This window comes from Solanum verrucosum, unplaced genomic scaffold, assembly GCF_900185275.1.
Source record: "Solanum verrucosum unplaced genomic scaffold, falcon-dt-bn FXZP01000280.1, whole genome shotgun sequence".
Classification (NCBI taxonomy): domain Eukaryota; kingdom Viridiplantae; phylum Streptophyta; class Magnoliopsida; order Solanales; family Solanaceae; genus Solanum; species Solanum verrucosum.
The window spans coordinates 14455-28272 of NW_026019982.1; the positions used below are offsets into that span (position 1 = coordinate 14455).

The 13818-nt window shown below is 34.6% G+C and overlaps 1 protein-coding gene and 1 pseudogene across 1 annotated transcript; both read right to left on the reverse strand.

Moving 5' to 3' along the window:
- Positions 1-330: 330 nt before the first annotated feature.
- On the reverse strand, positions 331-3713 carry LOC125817647 (G-type lectin S-receptor-like serine/threonine-protein kinase SD2-5; annotated as a pseudogene).
- Positions 3714-7400: 3687 nt separating this feature from the next.
- On the reverse strand, positions 7401-9878 carry LOC125817626 (G-type lectin S-receptor-like serine/threonine-protein kinase SD2-5). Its single transcript, XM_049497183.1, has one exon. The coding sequence runs from the start codon at positions 9855-9857 to the stop codon at positions 7401-7403; it is 2457 nt and encodes an 818-aa protein (XP_049353140.1). The 5' UTR covers positions 9858-9878.
- Between the last annotated feature and the right edge of the window lie 3940 nt (positions 9879-13818).

Below are 13818 nucleotides of genomic sequence, written 5' to 3' on the forward strand. Positions count from 1 at the left end.
TGGCAAAAATGGTTTTGCTGAACTAGATGTATTTTTGTATAGATGAGCCAGCTTTTAACATATGGCACATTTTTAATAGTTCCGTGACATATTTGAGTCTTTTCCCAATTTAAACTGAATTTATTTTAACAGTATGAATACCATACAATCATGTTTAAGATAAATTTTTGTTTCTGTAATTGGCAGAGCATCTAGCCCTCGATATTCGATTCATGATGTTCTCGAGTCTTGATACTTCCCTTACAAAAAATGAGGAAAAGCTAATGCAATATTATATCTCCTGTCGCGTATGAATTGAGGAGCTTCTACATGATAGTAACATGAAACTCAAAAAATCTAATGCAAAGTTACTGAATATTACATTCATGAATTGTAATCTAATACACCGTAAGAATTTGTGCTAGAATTAGACATATTGTTTACCTCGGTCCCGATAAAACTGATGGCAATTTTGAGCTGATAGCGGCTTCCCTCGGTTGGTTGCCTGCCCCAACCTTAGGTACATTTCTGAAATTATAATCTAAGTTGGTTTCAACAGTCACCAAACCTTCGAGTGCCTTAACCACCAATGACATGGAAGGCCTCTTGGAGAAATCGCCCTGTAGACACCACGCAGCAAGGCTCATCATTTCTGTCACTGCTTCTCTGTGGAGCTGCATATCCTCGTTTCTGTCAACCATATCTGTGAGATGCTCTTGTTCTGCTTTTCTCGTAAAAACAGTTAGCAAATGGACATCTTCTTCATCAGTTTGGGACCAGTCCAAATTCTTTCGTCCACAGAGAATTTCCAAGAGCACAATTCCAAAAGCATACACATCAACTTTTTCAGTGATTATTGAGCTCAACCATTCAGGGGCTATATATCCCGGCGTTCCTCTCATTCTAGTCACAACTTTGCTTTTGTCTTTCTCAATTAGCTTCGACAGACCAAAATCAGATATCTTAGCATTGAAATTTTGATCTATAAGGATGTTTTGTGGTTTAATGTCCAAATGAATTATCTTATGGCTGCAATCCTCATGTAGATAAGCTAATCCTTTCGCAATATCTGATATTATCCTCTGCCTTGTGTTCCATGTAAGCCCATTTTCTTGTGTGATCCACCTATCCAACGATCCATTCACCATGTACTCATAGATTAGAAGCCTGTGGCTTTTTTCGGCACAATATCCAATGAGTTTTACCAGATTGATATGGTGAATGCCACCGACTGTCTTTACTTCTGTTAAGAATGATTCCTTTACTTGACCTACTCCATCCAGATGCTTCACAGCTATTTTGGTGCCATTTCTCAGTGTTCCTTCATACACAGAGCCAAATCCTCCTTTCCCGAGCTTTATGCTGAAATCTTGTGTAATTATTTTCAGCTCATTGTAAGAGAATCGAGTTAGGATTCCCGGTAAGATTGGTTCTAGATCCAGAAAACCACCAGCCTTGCGTTTCTCCGACCTCTTTTTGGAAAGAGCAGAGCAAACTGAAAGAATCAAAATTATCCCAATCAAAGTACATCCTATGATAACCTTGAAAGGTGTTTTCTGTCTAGGGAAAATGACCGGTGCATTTGGGGAATTCTGCACCTTAAGAAATACTGTTCCTACTCCAACGTCCATCAGAGAGAAGACTTCATTCAGTAACAAACAGTTCCCTCGTAGTAGACTCACATTCAGATACGGATCATAAACAACAGCTTTGCAAGAACAGTTACTCAGACATGCCCTTCGGCAATCTTCAATCTTTTTCCCCTTAAGCCAAAATACACTCGAGTTTAGTTCATCATTGAACCGAAATGAAAAATATGCAGTATTCTTTAGCTCTACAAGACTATGATACTGTGAAGAGTCACAAGAAATGGACATCAACTCTGTGCATCCGAGATCTGGATTCCTCTCAGAAAATGGCTGGAAGAAGTTGACTTCAACTGGGCAAGTACATTGTCCTCCATTTGCACAAATGCTGTATCTCCCACACACCATTGGGTAGTCACATTCATTGAGTGTCAAAATGTCACCTACCACTTTCCAATTAAGGCCGAACAAACTTATTTCAAGGTTGTCCAATTGATATACGCGTAAATGTCCATCATACCCAAGCTGTATGTATTGAGCTATCGATGTAGGAGGGTATTGTAAAGCAGTAAGGGTTTGACCATCAAAACTGTAATAAAGACTATCGGGATTTTCTGAAGTGGAGTAATACTGAGGTGGATCAGAACTTATGTAAGAGAATATAAACCTTGACTCGAATTGCCTGCTGAAACGCTTGCTGTGAGCTTCTGACCAGAAACCAAATTCTGCCCATGGAGCAAACAATCTGTAGGATGATCAAAAGACTGCCAAACTGTGCGGTTGGTCGTATCAAAGAGCACGAGAATCCCTGTTTCTGTCAAGTTTAAGCCAGAAACAGATTTGCCAGTAGTATTAGTGGACCAAACAAGAGTGCCATCAGAGTCTGCCAAGACCAAGTTGCCATCTCGGCCTAGTTGCAAGGTTGCATTGACTTGCACTTAGATCTTTGCATCTTCCTTAGTGGTGCAGTTTCTGTGATCTTTCATCCACTTAACGTCTTAAGTTTTTAGACTCTAAGTGTGATCTCACACTGAGTATATTGTTGTTTAATGATTCATCGAACTGGATATTAATGTATCTTGTATCTCAAAGTAACAATCTCCTCTAAGGCATAAGATTAGTATATGAACTTCTCTCTAAGACACAAGTTATGTAAAAGGGCAAAAAAAAGAAAACTGGAACATAAGTTCAACGTATCAACTTCTCAGGCTATAATATTTTAAAACTGAACTTATGCCTTGTTAATTATTTTTTACCTTTCGATTTATTTTTATTTTTTAATAATAGGGGTATCTTTTTCTGGGTTTTTTTTTTACTTAGAACGCTAAAGGACAAAATTTTGGTGGCATCATAATTGCAGGACAAGATATAACTGTAAATGTAATTATATGTGATGTAACAAAACTCAATAATAACCAAGGGAACTTTTGTAGTATTGCAATCACTGACTGGAATTACAAGAAAATAACAACTGGTAAGGAAGAACAATTAAGAAGAAGAAGATAGAGATGAGATACAGAAGAAGATAAAAGATGAGAATAACAGACAACTTCTTTCACAATTTGCATAAGTCCAATTTGCATCTCAAGTCGTATTTATCAACCTGAATCCCAAACATAGTCTGGCCCAATTGCTTGTTCTCAGCCCAATAGGTCTTGCCAGCCCAACAACTATTTGTGTGATCTTGGTATTCCTATTGGGTTGGACTTGGTTCATAACATGTGATAAGTTCGATTTTTCATTATGTTGGTAACAATTTTTTTAGGGAAAATGCATAAGTACCCCCCGAGCCTATGCCCAAAATCCCTGAGACACACCTAACCTTTACTAAGATCCTATTACCCCCCCCCCCCCCCAAACTTATTTTTTAGTTAATTCTTTACCACTTTTCGGCCTACGTGGCTGAGTCCGTGACTTCACCTATGTTAGGCGCGTGGGTGCAGTTTTTAGACAACACTGACCAATAAAAATTGGTCATGTGTTAAAATAAACTTGAAAAAAATAAATATTAACTCAATTGTCTTCTTCTTTATTATTGTTCTTCATGTTTGGAAAAAAAAACCTCCATTATCATAAGTTAAATTGCTCCTTTCTTCGAAAAGATAACAAAATAAAATCAAGAAAAAACTAACCTTTGAACTCAACCATGATTCTTGATGACTTAGAAGTAGGGGTGTACATAGGTCGGTTTGGTTTGGTTTTTCATTAAAAAAAACCTAAACCAATTATGTCGGTTTATTAAATCTAAATATCAAATCAAACCACGCAAAGTCAGTTTTTTCAGTTTTGGTTTTAGTCGGTTCTTTCTGTTTTTTTTCGATTTTTTACAACTTAACGGTGTTTGAAAAAGAGATCAAATATATTTTCACCTACCTGTGTGATAAGCTAAACTTAAGAAACGTTAAATGAAATTTTCGTAAAGACAGTAAAATTCACATGAGTACAAAATATATTTTTTTGAAATAAAATATATAAACATTGAAAACTATAAACTAACTAAAAATATATTAACAAAGTTATAATATTTTTTATCTATAAATAAAATAAAATTATATTGAATGAATGGGAAAGACATGGGTCTAGCCAGACCCCTGACATCGGGTGACAAACCTTGATGATGGCAATTTCAAAAAAAAAAAAAAAAAAAAGAAAAAAAAAATATTTACAAAATTTTACAAACCCAAATTTGAAATAAAATATATAAACATTGAAAACTATAAACTAACTAAAAATATATTAACAAAGTTATAATATTTTTTATCTATAAATAAAATAAAATTATATATATAATATTTACAAAATTTTACAAGCCCAAATTTGAAATAAAATATATAAACATTGAAAGCTATAAACTAACTTAAAATATATTCACAAAGTAGATTATAAGTAATATTTTTTTATCTATAAATAAAATAAAATTATATATATAATATTTACAAAATTTTACAAGCCCAAATTTAAAATAAAATATATAAACATTGAAAACTATAAACTAACTAAAAATATATTAACAAAGTAGATTATAAATAAATTTTTTAATCTATAAATAAAATAAAATTATATATATAATATTTACAAAATTTTACATGCCCAAATTTGAAATAAAATATATAAACATTGAAAACTATAAACTAACTAAAAATATATTAACAAAGTAGATTATAAATAATATTTTTATCTAAAACATAAAGTGATAGCTTTTTGAAATTTTGGAAAGTGTAAAAGCTACTTTTTAGAAAGTTGAAAAACTAGGGCCCGGCGCGTGTTGAACAAAGCTTTCAACCTATTTGGTTTATATTGCCACGTAAGCCGAAAAGTGGTAAAAAATTAATAAAAAAATAAGTTCGGGGGGGGGGGGGGGGGGGGGGGGTAATAGGACCTTAGTAAATGTTAGGTGTGTCTCAAGGATTTTGGGCATAGGCTGGGGGGGTACTTATGCATTTTCCCATTTTTTTATGTTGCACAATATTAAATTCTGAACTTGTATGAAAGTTGAGATCAATACATTCTTATTTGGGATAAACATGCAACCCACGTTTCTAATTACGTAACATTATTTTTCTCAACAAAATTAAGAGATCCCAAGTAATGTTTCAAATTGTTACTAACAATAAATTTGGAATTATTGGGCACTTTCCTCCTCATTAAGGTTCATGACAAGTCTTGTACTGAATACGATGTGCCATATATTCCAAAGTCCCAAGTCAAAATTTGTGTTCCAATGTACAGAATATCTTAAATCTTTGCCCAGTCAATAAAGAGAGGACCTCAAAAAAACTTTTTCAATGTGCTATTTTTTTTTTCCAAACTGACTATGAGTGTGTTTGGTACGAAGGAAAATAATGGGGCCAGGCTCTATCTTTCCACTAATGGGACCATTTTGACCATTTCCAAGTTATAATTTCATTATTGTTCAACCTTGCAGATAAAGCAAGGTCACTACGACTTTCATTTACTTTCTGTTATTACTGTACTAATAAAAGTAATTACTAAACTAACGTACCAATTTAATCAATATTTGAGCCGAATACATGATTTTTATTTTTAAGTACTAATTTCATAAATCCAAGCTGGCTCATTCGTGTCCGACCTTGGCCAAGCCCTAGCGTGGACCTAATCGAGCCAAACCTAGGTAAACTTTGATCGAGACTGTTCTATTGTCATGCTGAGGACAACTTTAATTTTCAATCGATATATACTTAACTTGAACTACACATAAAATATTCAATTAGAAAGGAATGTCTTTTAATACATATAGATGGCAATAGTTTAGATAGTAAAAGGGATCAACTTCTAGTTTGGATATGAAATTCGCGAAAAAATAGAAGTTCAAGTGTGTTTTAAAATGAGAAATCATTGTAGAGAAAATGACATAAATAGTCCCTTAACTATAGGAGTAGGTCTAAAATGGCTCATTAACTTATACACTTAACGGATTTAGTCTTTTAACTATTGAAAAACTTATCAACTTTGGTCCCTCAATTATACAGTTGCCGGTTTTAGTCCCTTAACTATAAACTTACCGATTTTAGTTCTTTAAGTATTCAGAAACTTATCAGGTTTGGTCTTTGTCCATTTTTTTAATACAAATAGCTTAGGTTTATATTAACGGAAATCTTCGTGAAATTAAATCAGTCAGGTCACAGATGAACATTTTTTCAAAGTTCAATGGTATATTTAAGCCAAATGATTTAATTAAAGTTGATTCGGGATGTTCCAATCACATGACCGGTGATGGTGATGAGAAAAATTTGATGAACATAAGCAAATATAAAGGCGATCGAGTAATGGTGATGGAAAATAATTCAAGAATACCAATAACTAATATTGGCAAGACAGTGTTTGTGCCTCGTCATATCTCGAGACAAGTGCAATTTCAGAATGTCTACAACATTCCATGTAATTCCAAGTAATGTTACAAATTGTTACTAACAATTAATTTGGAATTGTTGAGCACTTTCCTCCTCATTAAGATTCATGTCAAGCCTTGTACTGAATGGGATGTGCCCTAAATTCCAAAGTCCAAGTCAAAATTGATGTTCCAATGTACAAAATATCTTAATCTTTGCCCAGTCAATATACAGAGGGACCTCAAAAAACTTTTTCAATGTGCTATTTTTTTTCAAACTTAATTGACTATGAGTGTGTTTGTGTGGTCGGTACGAAGGAAAATACTCTTTAGGAAAATAATGGGGTTGGGCTCTATCTTTCCACTGACGGGACCATTTTGACCATTTCCAAGTTATAACTTTCAATATTGGAATTTGATGATTTTAATGTTGGCAAGTACATAATGTGGGTTGGATAAAGGGAAATGGGTTAGGAGATGGGTCGGGTTTTATTTAAATAGGTCGAGTGTTAATTAAATATTGAGTCTTTTTAATTACTTGACGTGAACCTCTAATAAGAGGGCACGTGGCAAAAATGGTTTTGCTGAACTAGATGTATTTTTGTATAGATGAGCCAGCTTTTAACATATGGCACATTTTTAATAGTTCCGTGACATATTTGAGTCTTTTCCCAATTTAAACTGAATTTATTTTAACAGTATGAATACCATACAATCATGTTTAAGATAATTTTTTGTTTCTGTAATTGGCAGAGCATCTGGCCCTCGATATCCGATTCATGATGTTCTCGAGTCTTGATACTTCCCTTACAAAAAATGAGGAAAAGCTAATGCAATATTATATCTCCTGTCGCATATGAATTGAGGAGCTTCTACATGATAATAACATGAAACTCAAAAAATCTGATGCAAAGTTACTGAATATTACATTCATGAATTGTAATCTAATACACCGTAAGAATTTGTGCTAGAATTAGACATACTGTTTACCTCGGTCCCGATAAAACTGATGGCAATTTTGAGCTGATAGCGGCTTCCCTCGGTTGGTTGCCTGCCCCAACCTTAGGTACATTTCTGAAATTATAATCTAAGTTGGTTTCAACAGTCACCAAACCTTCGAGTGCCTTAACCACCAATGACATGGAAGGCCTCTTGGAGAAATCGCCCTGTAGACACCACGCAGCAAGGCTCATCATTTCTGTCACTGCTTCTCTGTGGAGCTGCATTTCCTCGTTTCTGTCAACCATATCTGTGAGCTGCTCTTGTTCTGCTTTTCTCGTAAAAACAGTTAGCAAATGGACATCTTCTTCATCAGTTTGGGACCAGTCCAAATTCTTTCGTCCACAGAGAATTTCCAAGAGCACAATTCCAAAAGCATACACATCAACTTTTTCAGTGATTATTGAGCTCAACCATTCAGGGGCTATATACCCCGGCGTTCCTCTCATTCTAGTCACAACTTTGCTTTTGTCTTTCTCAATTAGCTTCGACAGACCAAAATCAGATATCTTAGCATTGAAATTTTGATCTATAAGGATGTTTTGTGGTTTAATGTCCAAATGAATTATCTTATGGCTGCAATCCTCATGTAGATAAGCTAATCCTTTCGCAATATCTGATATTATCCTCTGCCTTGTGTTCCATGTAAGCCCATTTTCTTGTGTGATCCACCTATCCAACGATCCATTCACCATGTACTCATAGATTAGAAGCCTGTGGCTTTTTTCGGCACAATATCCAATGAGTTTTACCAGATTGATATGGTGAATGCCACCGACTGTCTTTACTTCTGTTAAGAATGATTCCTTTACTTGACCTACTCCATCCAGATGCTTCACAGCTATTTTGGTGCCATTTCTCAGTGTTCCTTCATACACAGAGCCAAATCCTCCTTTCCCGAGCTTTATGCTGAAATCTTGTGTAATTATTTTCAGCTCATTGTAAGAGAATCGAGTTAGGATTCCCGGTAAGATTGGTTCTAGATCCAGAAAACCACCAGCCTTGCGTTTCTCCGACCTCTTTTTGGAAAGAGCAGAGCAAACTGAAAGAATCAAAATTATCCCAATCAAAGTACATCCTATGATAACCTTGAAAGGTGTTTTCTGTCTAGGGAAAATGACCGGTGCATTTGGGGAATTCTGCACCTTAAGAAATACTGTTCCTACTCCAACGTCCATCAGAGAGAAGACTTCATTCAGTAACAAACAGTTCCCTCCTAGACTCATATTCAGATACGGATCATAAACAGCAGCTTTGCAAGAACAGTTACTCAGACATGCCCTTTGGCAATCTTCAATCTTTTTCCCCTCAAGCCAAAATACGCTCGAGTTTAGTTCATAATTGAACCCAAATGAAAAATATGCAGTATCCTTTAGCTCTACAAGACTATGATACTGTGAAGAGTCACAAGAAATGGGCGTCAACTCTGTGCATCCGAGATCTGGATTCCTCTCAGAAAATGGCTTGAAGAAGTTAACTTCAACTGGGCAAGTACATTGTCCTCCATTTGCACAAATGCTGTATCTCCCACACACCATTGGGTAGCGACAGTCAGAGAGTGTCAAAATGTCACCTACCTCTTTCCAATTAAGGCCGAGCATATTATTTTCAAGGTTGTCCAATTGGTATACGCGTAAATGTCCATCATACCCAAGCTGTATGTATTGAGCTATCGATGTAGGAGGGTATGGTAAAGCAGTAAGGGTTTGACCATCAAAACTGTAATAAAGACCATCGGGATAATCTGAAGTGGAGTAATACTGAGGTGGATCAGAACTTATGTAAGTGGCCCAGCTTCCATTGAGAACAGTAAGAGAAAATAAACCTTGACTCGAATTGTCTGCTGAAACGCTTGCTGTTAGCTTCTGCCCGGAAACCAAATTCTGCCCGGGGAGCAAACAATCTGTAGGATGATCAAAAGACTGCCAAACTGTGCGGTTGGTCGTATCAAAGAGCACGAGATTCCCCATATCCGTCAAGTTAAAGCCTGAAACAGATTTGCCGGTAGTATTAGTGGACCAAACAAGAGTGCCATCAGAATCAGCCAACACCAAGTTGCCATCTTGGCCTAGTTGCAAGGTTGCATTGACTTGCACTGGATGGTCTCGATTAGCAGACCAAACTAACCGTCCCCCCTCTATATAAATGGTCTCACCAGTGCTGTTGTATAATACTAATGAGATACCAAGAAAGCATTCTGTGTGATAGAAATTGCAAGAGAAGCCATAGAGGAATCGTAGGCTGGCATTTCCTTCCAGAAGGATGGGTGTATAATTAAGGATGCCTCTACCGAGAATACTCCCGATGGATGGCCTGTTGATCCACAAAGTGGGAACACCGGAAATGAAATTCACTAAACGTTGGGATATAGCGAATTGAGAAGAACAGAAGACAAGATAAATGAAGAAAAAGATGGCAAAACATTGTCTATGTTCTTTCATCATTGCTTTCTGAACAAAGCCAAAGCTAATAGAAAGATTATATGTATCGGTTCGCTAGTTGCTACACCCCTCTGTCTTCTTTTTCTTCTTCTTGTTGTGTATTATGTATAAGTAAATTAAGCAAACTTTTGTTGACTTGTAACACCGTTTCCAGCAACTGTGTAAGCTGGATCCACATTTTAATTTGACTGGTTCAGCTATTAAGTTTTTACCACTTAACTCATTGTATTTTAGAATATACAGGTTCAAAATGTATGTATTACTGTTTCTAAAGTTACCAATTTGTTTTACATACATATCTATTTTTCGTGTTAAAAATACTGAATTCGGTTATTTCCAAGTATTATTACTTTCCTAACGTCTGTTCCTGTAACACTCCTTTCATTCACTCAGATGTAGCATTTGCAACAATCCGTAAGCAGATAATCATGTAACATTTACATGTCAATGGCTTTCATTTGATTTTAACAGCAATGTTACAAATTGTTGCTAACAATTGAATAGCAATTCATGGCACTTTCCTCCTCAATCAGGTTCAAGTCAAGTCTTCTTCTGAATGGGACCGGCTATTAATTATTGTTCAACTGTACAAAATAATATCTAATTAATATTAGATGACTTTCAATCACAAGGTAAAATGACTTCCCTTAGATCTTTGCATCTTCCTTAGTGGTGCAGTTTCTGTGATCTTTCATCCACTTAACGTCTTAAGTTTTTAGATCGACTCTACATGGGAGATCACACTGAGTATATTGTTGTTTAATTATTCATCGAGCTGGATATTAACGTATCAAGTAACAATCTCCTCTAAGGCATAAGATTAGTGTATGAACTTCTCTCTAAGACACAAGTTATGTGTAAGGCGAAAAAAAATTCGGAACATAAGTTCAACGTATCAACCTCTCAGGCTATAATATTTTAAAACTGAACTTATTCCTTGTTAATTATTTTTACCTTTCGATTTATTTTTATTTTTTTAATATTAAGGGTATCTTTTTCTGGGTTTTTATTACTTAGAACGCTAAAGGACAAAATTTTGGTGGCATCATAATCGCAGGACAAGATATAACTGTAAATCTGTAATTATATGTGATAAGTTCGATTTTTCATCATGTTTGTTAAGAATCTCTTATTTCTATATAACAATTTTTTTAGGGAAAATGCATAAGTACCCCTCAGCCTATACCCGAAATTCCAGAGACACACCTAACCTTTACTAAGGTCCTATTACCTCTCCGAACTTAATTTATTTATAATATTCTACCCCTTTTCGGCCTACATGGTACTATCCTTGAAAAATTTGTCAACATGCACTGGGCCCACAAGATAGTGCCACGTAGGCCAAAAAGGGGTAGAATATTACATATAAAATAAGCTCGGGGGGGTAATAGGACCTTAGTAAAGGTTAGGTGTGTCTCTGGGATTTCGGGCATAGGCTGGGGGTACTTATGCATTTTCCCATTTTTTTATGCTGCACAATATCAAATTCTGAACTTGTATGAAAGTTGGGATCAATACATTCTTGTTTGGGATAAACATGCAACCCATGTTTCTAATTACGTAACATTATTTTTCTCAACAAAATTAAGAGATCCCAAGTAATGTTACAAATTGTTACTAACAATTAATTTGGAACTGTTGGGCACTTTCCTCCTCATTAAGGTTCATGTCAAGTCTTGTACATACTTAATGGGATGTGCCATATATTCCAAAGTCCCAAGTCAAAATTGATGTTCCAATGTACAGAATATCTTAAATCTTTGCCCATTCAATATAGAGTGGGCCTCAAAAAAACCTTTTCAATGTGCTATTTTTTTTTTCAAACTGACTATGAGTGTGTTCGGTACAAAGGAAAATAATGGGTCTGGGCTCTATCTTTCCACTAATGGGACCATTGTTTTATTAGGAAAATATAATTAGACTGATTTAAGAGTCGCCTATTAATTTTAAAGTAAAATTAAGAAAACTATTGTTTTCAAAAGACTAAAACATAAATCTAATGAAAACTTAAAAGGGGTTCGAGGTTCTTATTAGCATTTCGGGAAGGGTTTGAAAGCACCCGAAATGCCCGCTAATATGCGATTATCCGACAATTAATTATTTGACTAAAAATTAGCTTAATTTGAATTGAGCAATTATTATAATTAGGACCATTTTAAAGGGGACAAGGGGAAATACGGAAATACTATCTAAATGAGATAATTTGCAAAAAAAATTCTTTAAGTCTTGTTAAACGATGACTGATTTAGTTAAATTGTTAAATCAAAATGGGCGTCTTTCGGGGATTTGAATTTTTCGACCTTAAGATTAGCGACAAATATTAACAGGAAAAATCATCTCATATACACATTTAAGAGTAAATATTATGAGTTTTAACCCTACTATTAAAAATTTCTTGATTATAACAGAATGTTTAATGGTTATGACATATCAGTTAAAATTATTTTTATTTTAAAGTTAAATTATATTTATTTAATAAATCATTAATATATTTATAGGTTTTTAATATTAATTAATAATAGGTAATTAATTTGTTTTTTACTTTTTTTAAAAAAAAAAAATGTCAGTTACCCAAATTTAGGGGTTTACTCAATATCTTTTCCCTGTTTACTGTTACCCTCACCAATCGTACACCCCACCCTCACCCCCACACGTTTCTTCACTCACACACGCCTCAACCCACCACCCACTATCATTCTCTCTCCATTGTTTCTCATCTTCTCCAAAATCAAACCGCCAAAACCCACCAACACTCCAAAATCAAAATCAAACCGATTAATCATGTCTCAGAAATCGATGGAAACTCCAAGAAAGAGCCCCAGATTTGATGACACCTTAATCGATGATGCTCATGCTACATCCTTTTAACATACTGTCTGAAACTCCCCCTCAGAAATCTGTTGAAATTCCTGCCAATGTTGGTCCATCTCGTTCGAAGAATCGAAAAGACAAAATTAATGAAGCAAATCAAAGTTCGACTCCAACAAATCGAAGGGGAAACAAGAGGAAGGGGAAAAAACATGTTGAAACTCCTCCAAAGTTTGATTCAGACTCAGATTCCGATTTTGTTGCTCAAAGAAAAAGAAGAAAACAAAAAAATCAACAAATGTTGATGTTCTTGAAACATCAAAACCTTCTTCAAGAATAAAAACAAAAAAGGATGAACATGAATTACCAAAACCCCAACATTTGTTATATCACATTATTATTATGTTGTTTTCAAAGTTTTTATTTTTCTGAAATTTATTATTAATGATACAACATTGACATGCTAGTAACATTGTTATCAAATTGTATGATATAATTTAAATACTCTGTAGTATATAGGTAGTCATGGTATTTTTTGAATAATAAGAGTATGAAGTGTTTGTGAATAACATGTATATGGAGTGTGTGTCAAAAAAATTGGTATGCAGTGTGTGTGCAATGTCAAAAATAATGTATGATTTTTTTTTAACTACTATGTATTGTATAGGTGCCCCTGGAATTTTTTTGAATGATAAAAGTATGAACTGTGTGTGAATATCATGTGTATGGAGTGTGTGAAATGTGAATATTATGTATACAATGTTCTTTATAAACATTTTGTATGAAATGTGTGTGGAATATGAACTAAGGGTTATTGTTGGAAAAAAAAATTATATGGAGTGTGTGTGAATAATATGTGTATGCAGTGTGTGTGAAATGTGAATATAATTTATATCATTTTCTTCATAAACATTGTGTTTGAAATGTGTATGAAATGTAAACTTATGGTTATTGCGTAAAGAAATTTGTGTAGTGTATAGGTGCCCCTGAAATTTTTTGTATACAGTGTGTGTGCAATGTCAAAATTATGTATGATTTTTTTCTAAATACTATGTATTGTATAGGTGCCATTGGAAATTTTTGAATGATAAAAGTATGAACTGTGTGTGAATATCATGTGTATTGCGTGTGTGAAATGTGAATATTATGTATGTCA

What these genes read in the sequence shown, in the direction of transcription:
- LOC125817626 (XM_049497183.1), bottom strand. Translation starts at nt 9,857, where the DNA reads ATGATGAAAGAACATAGACAATGTTTTGCCATCTTTTTCTTCATTTAT.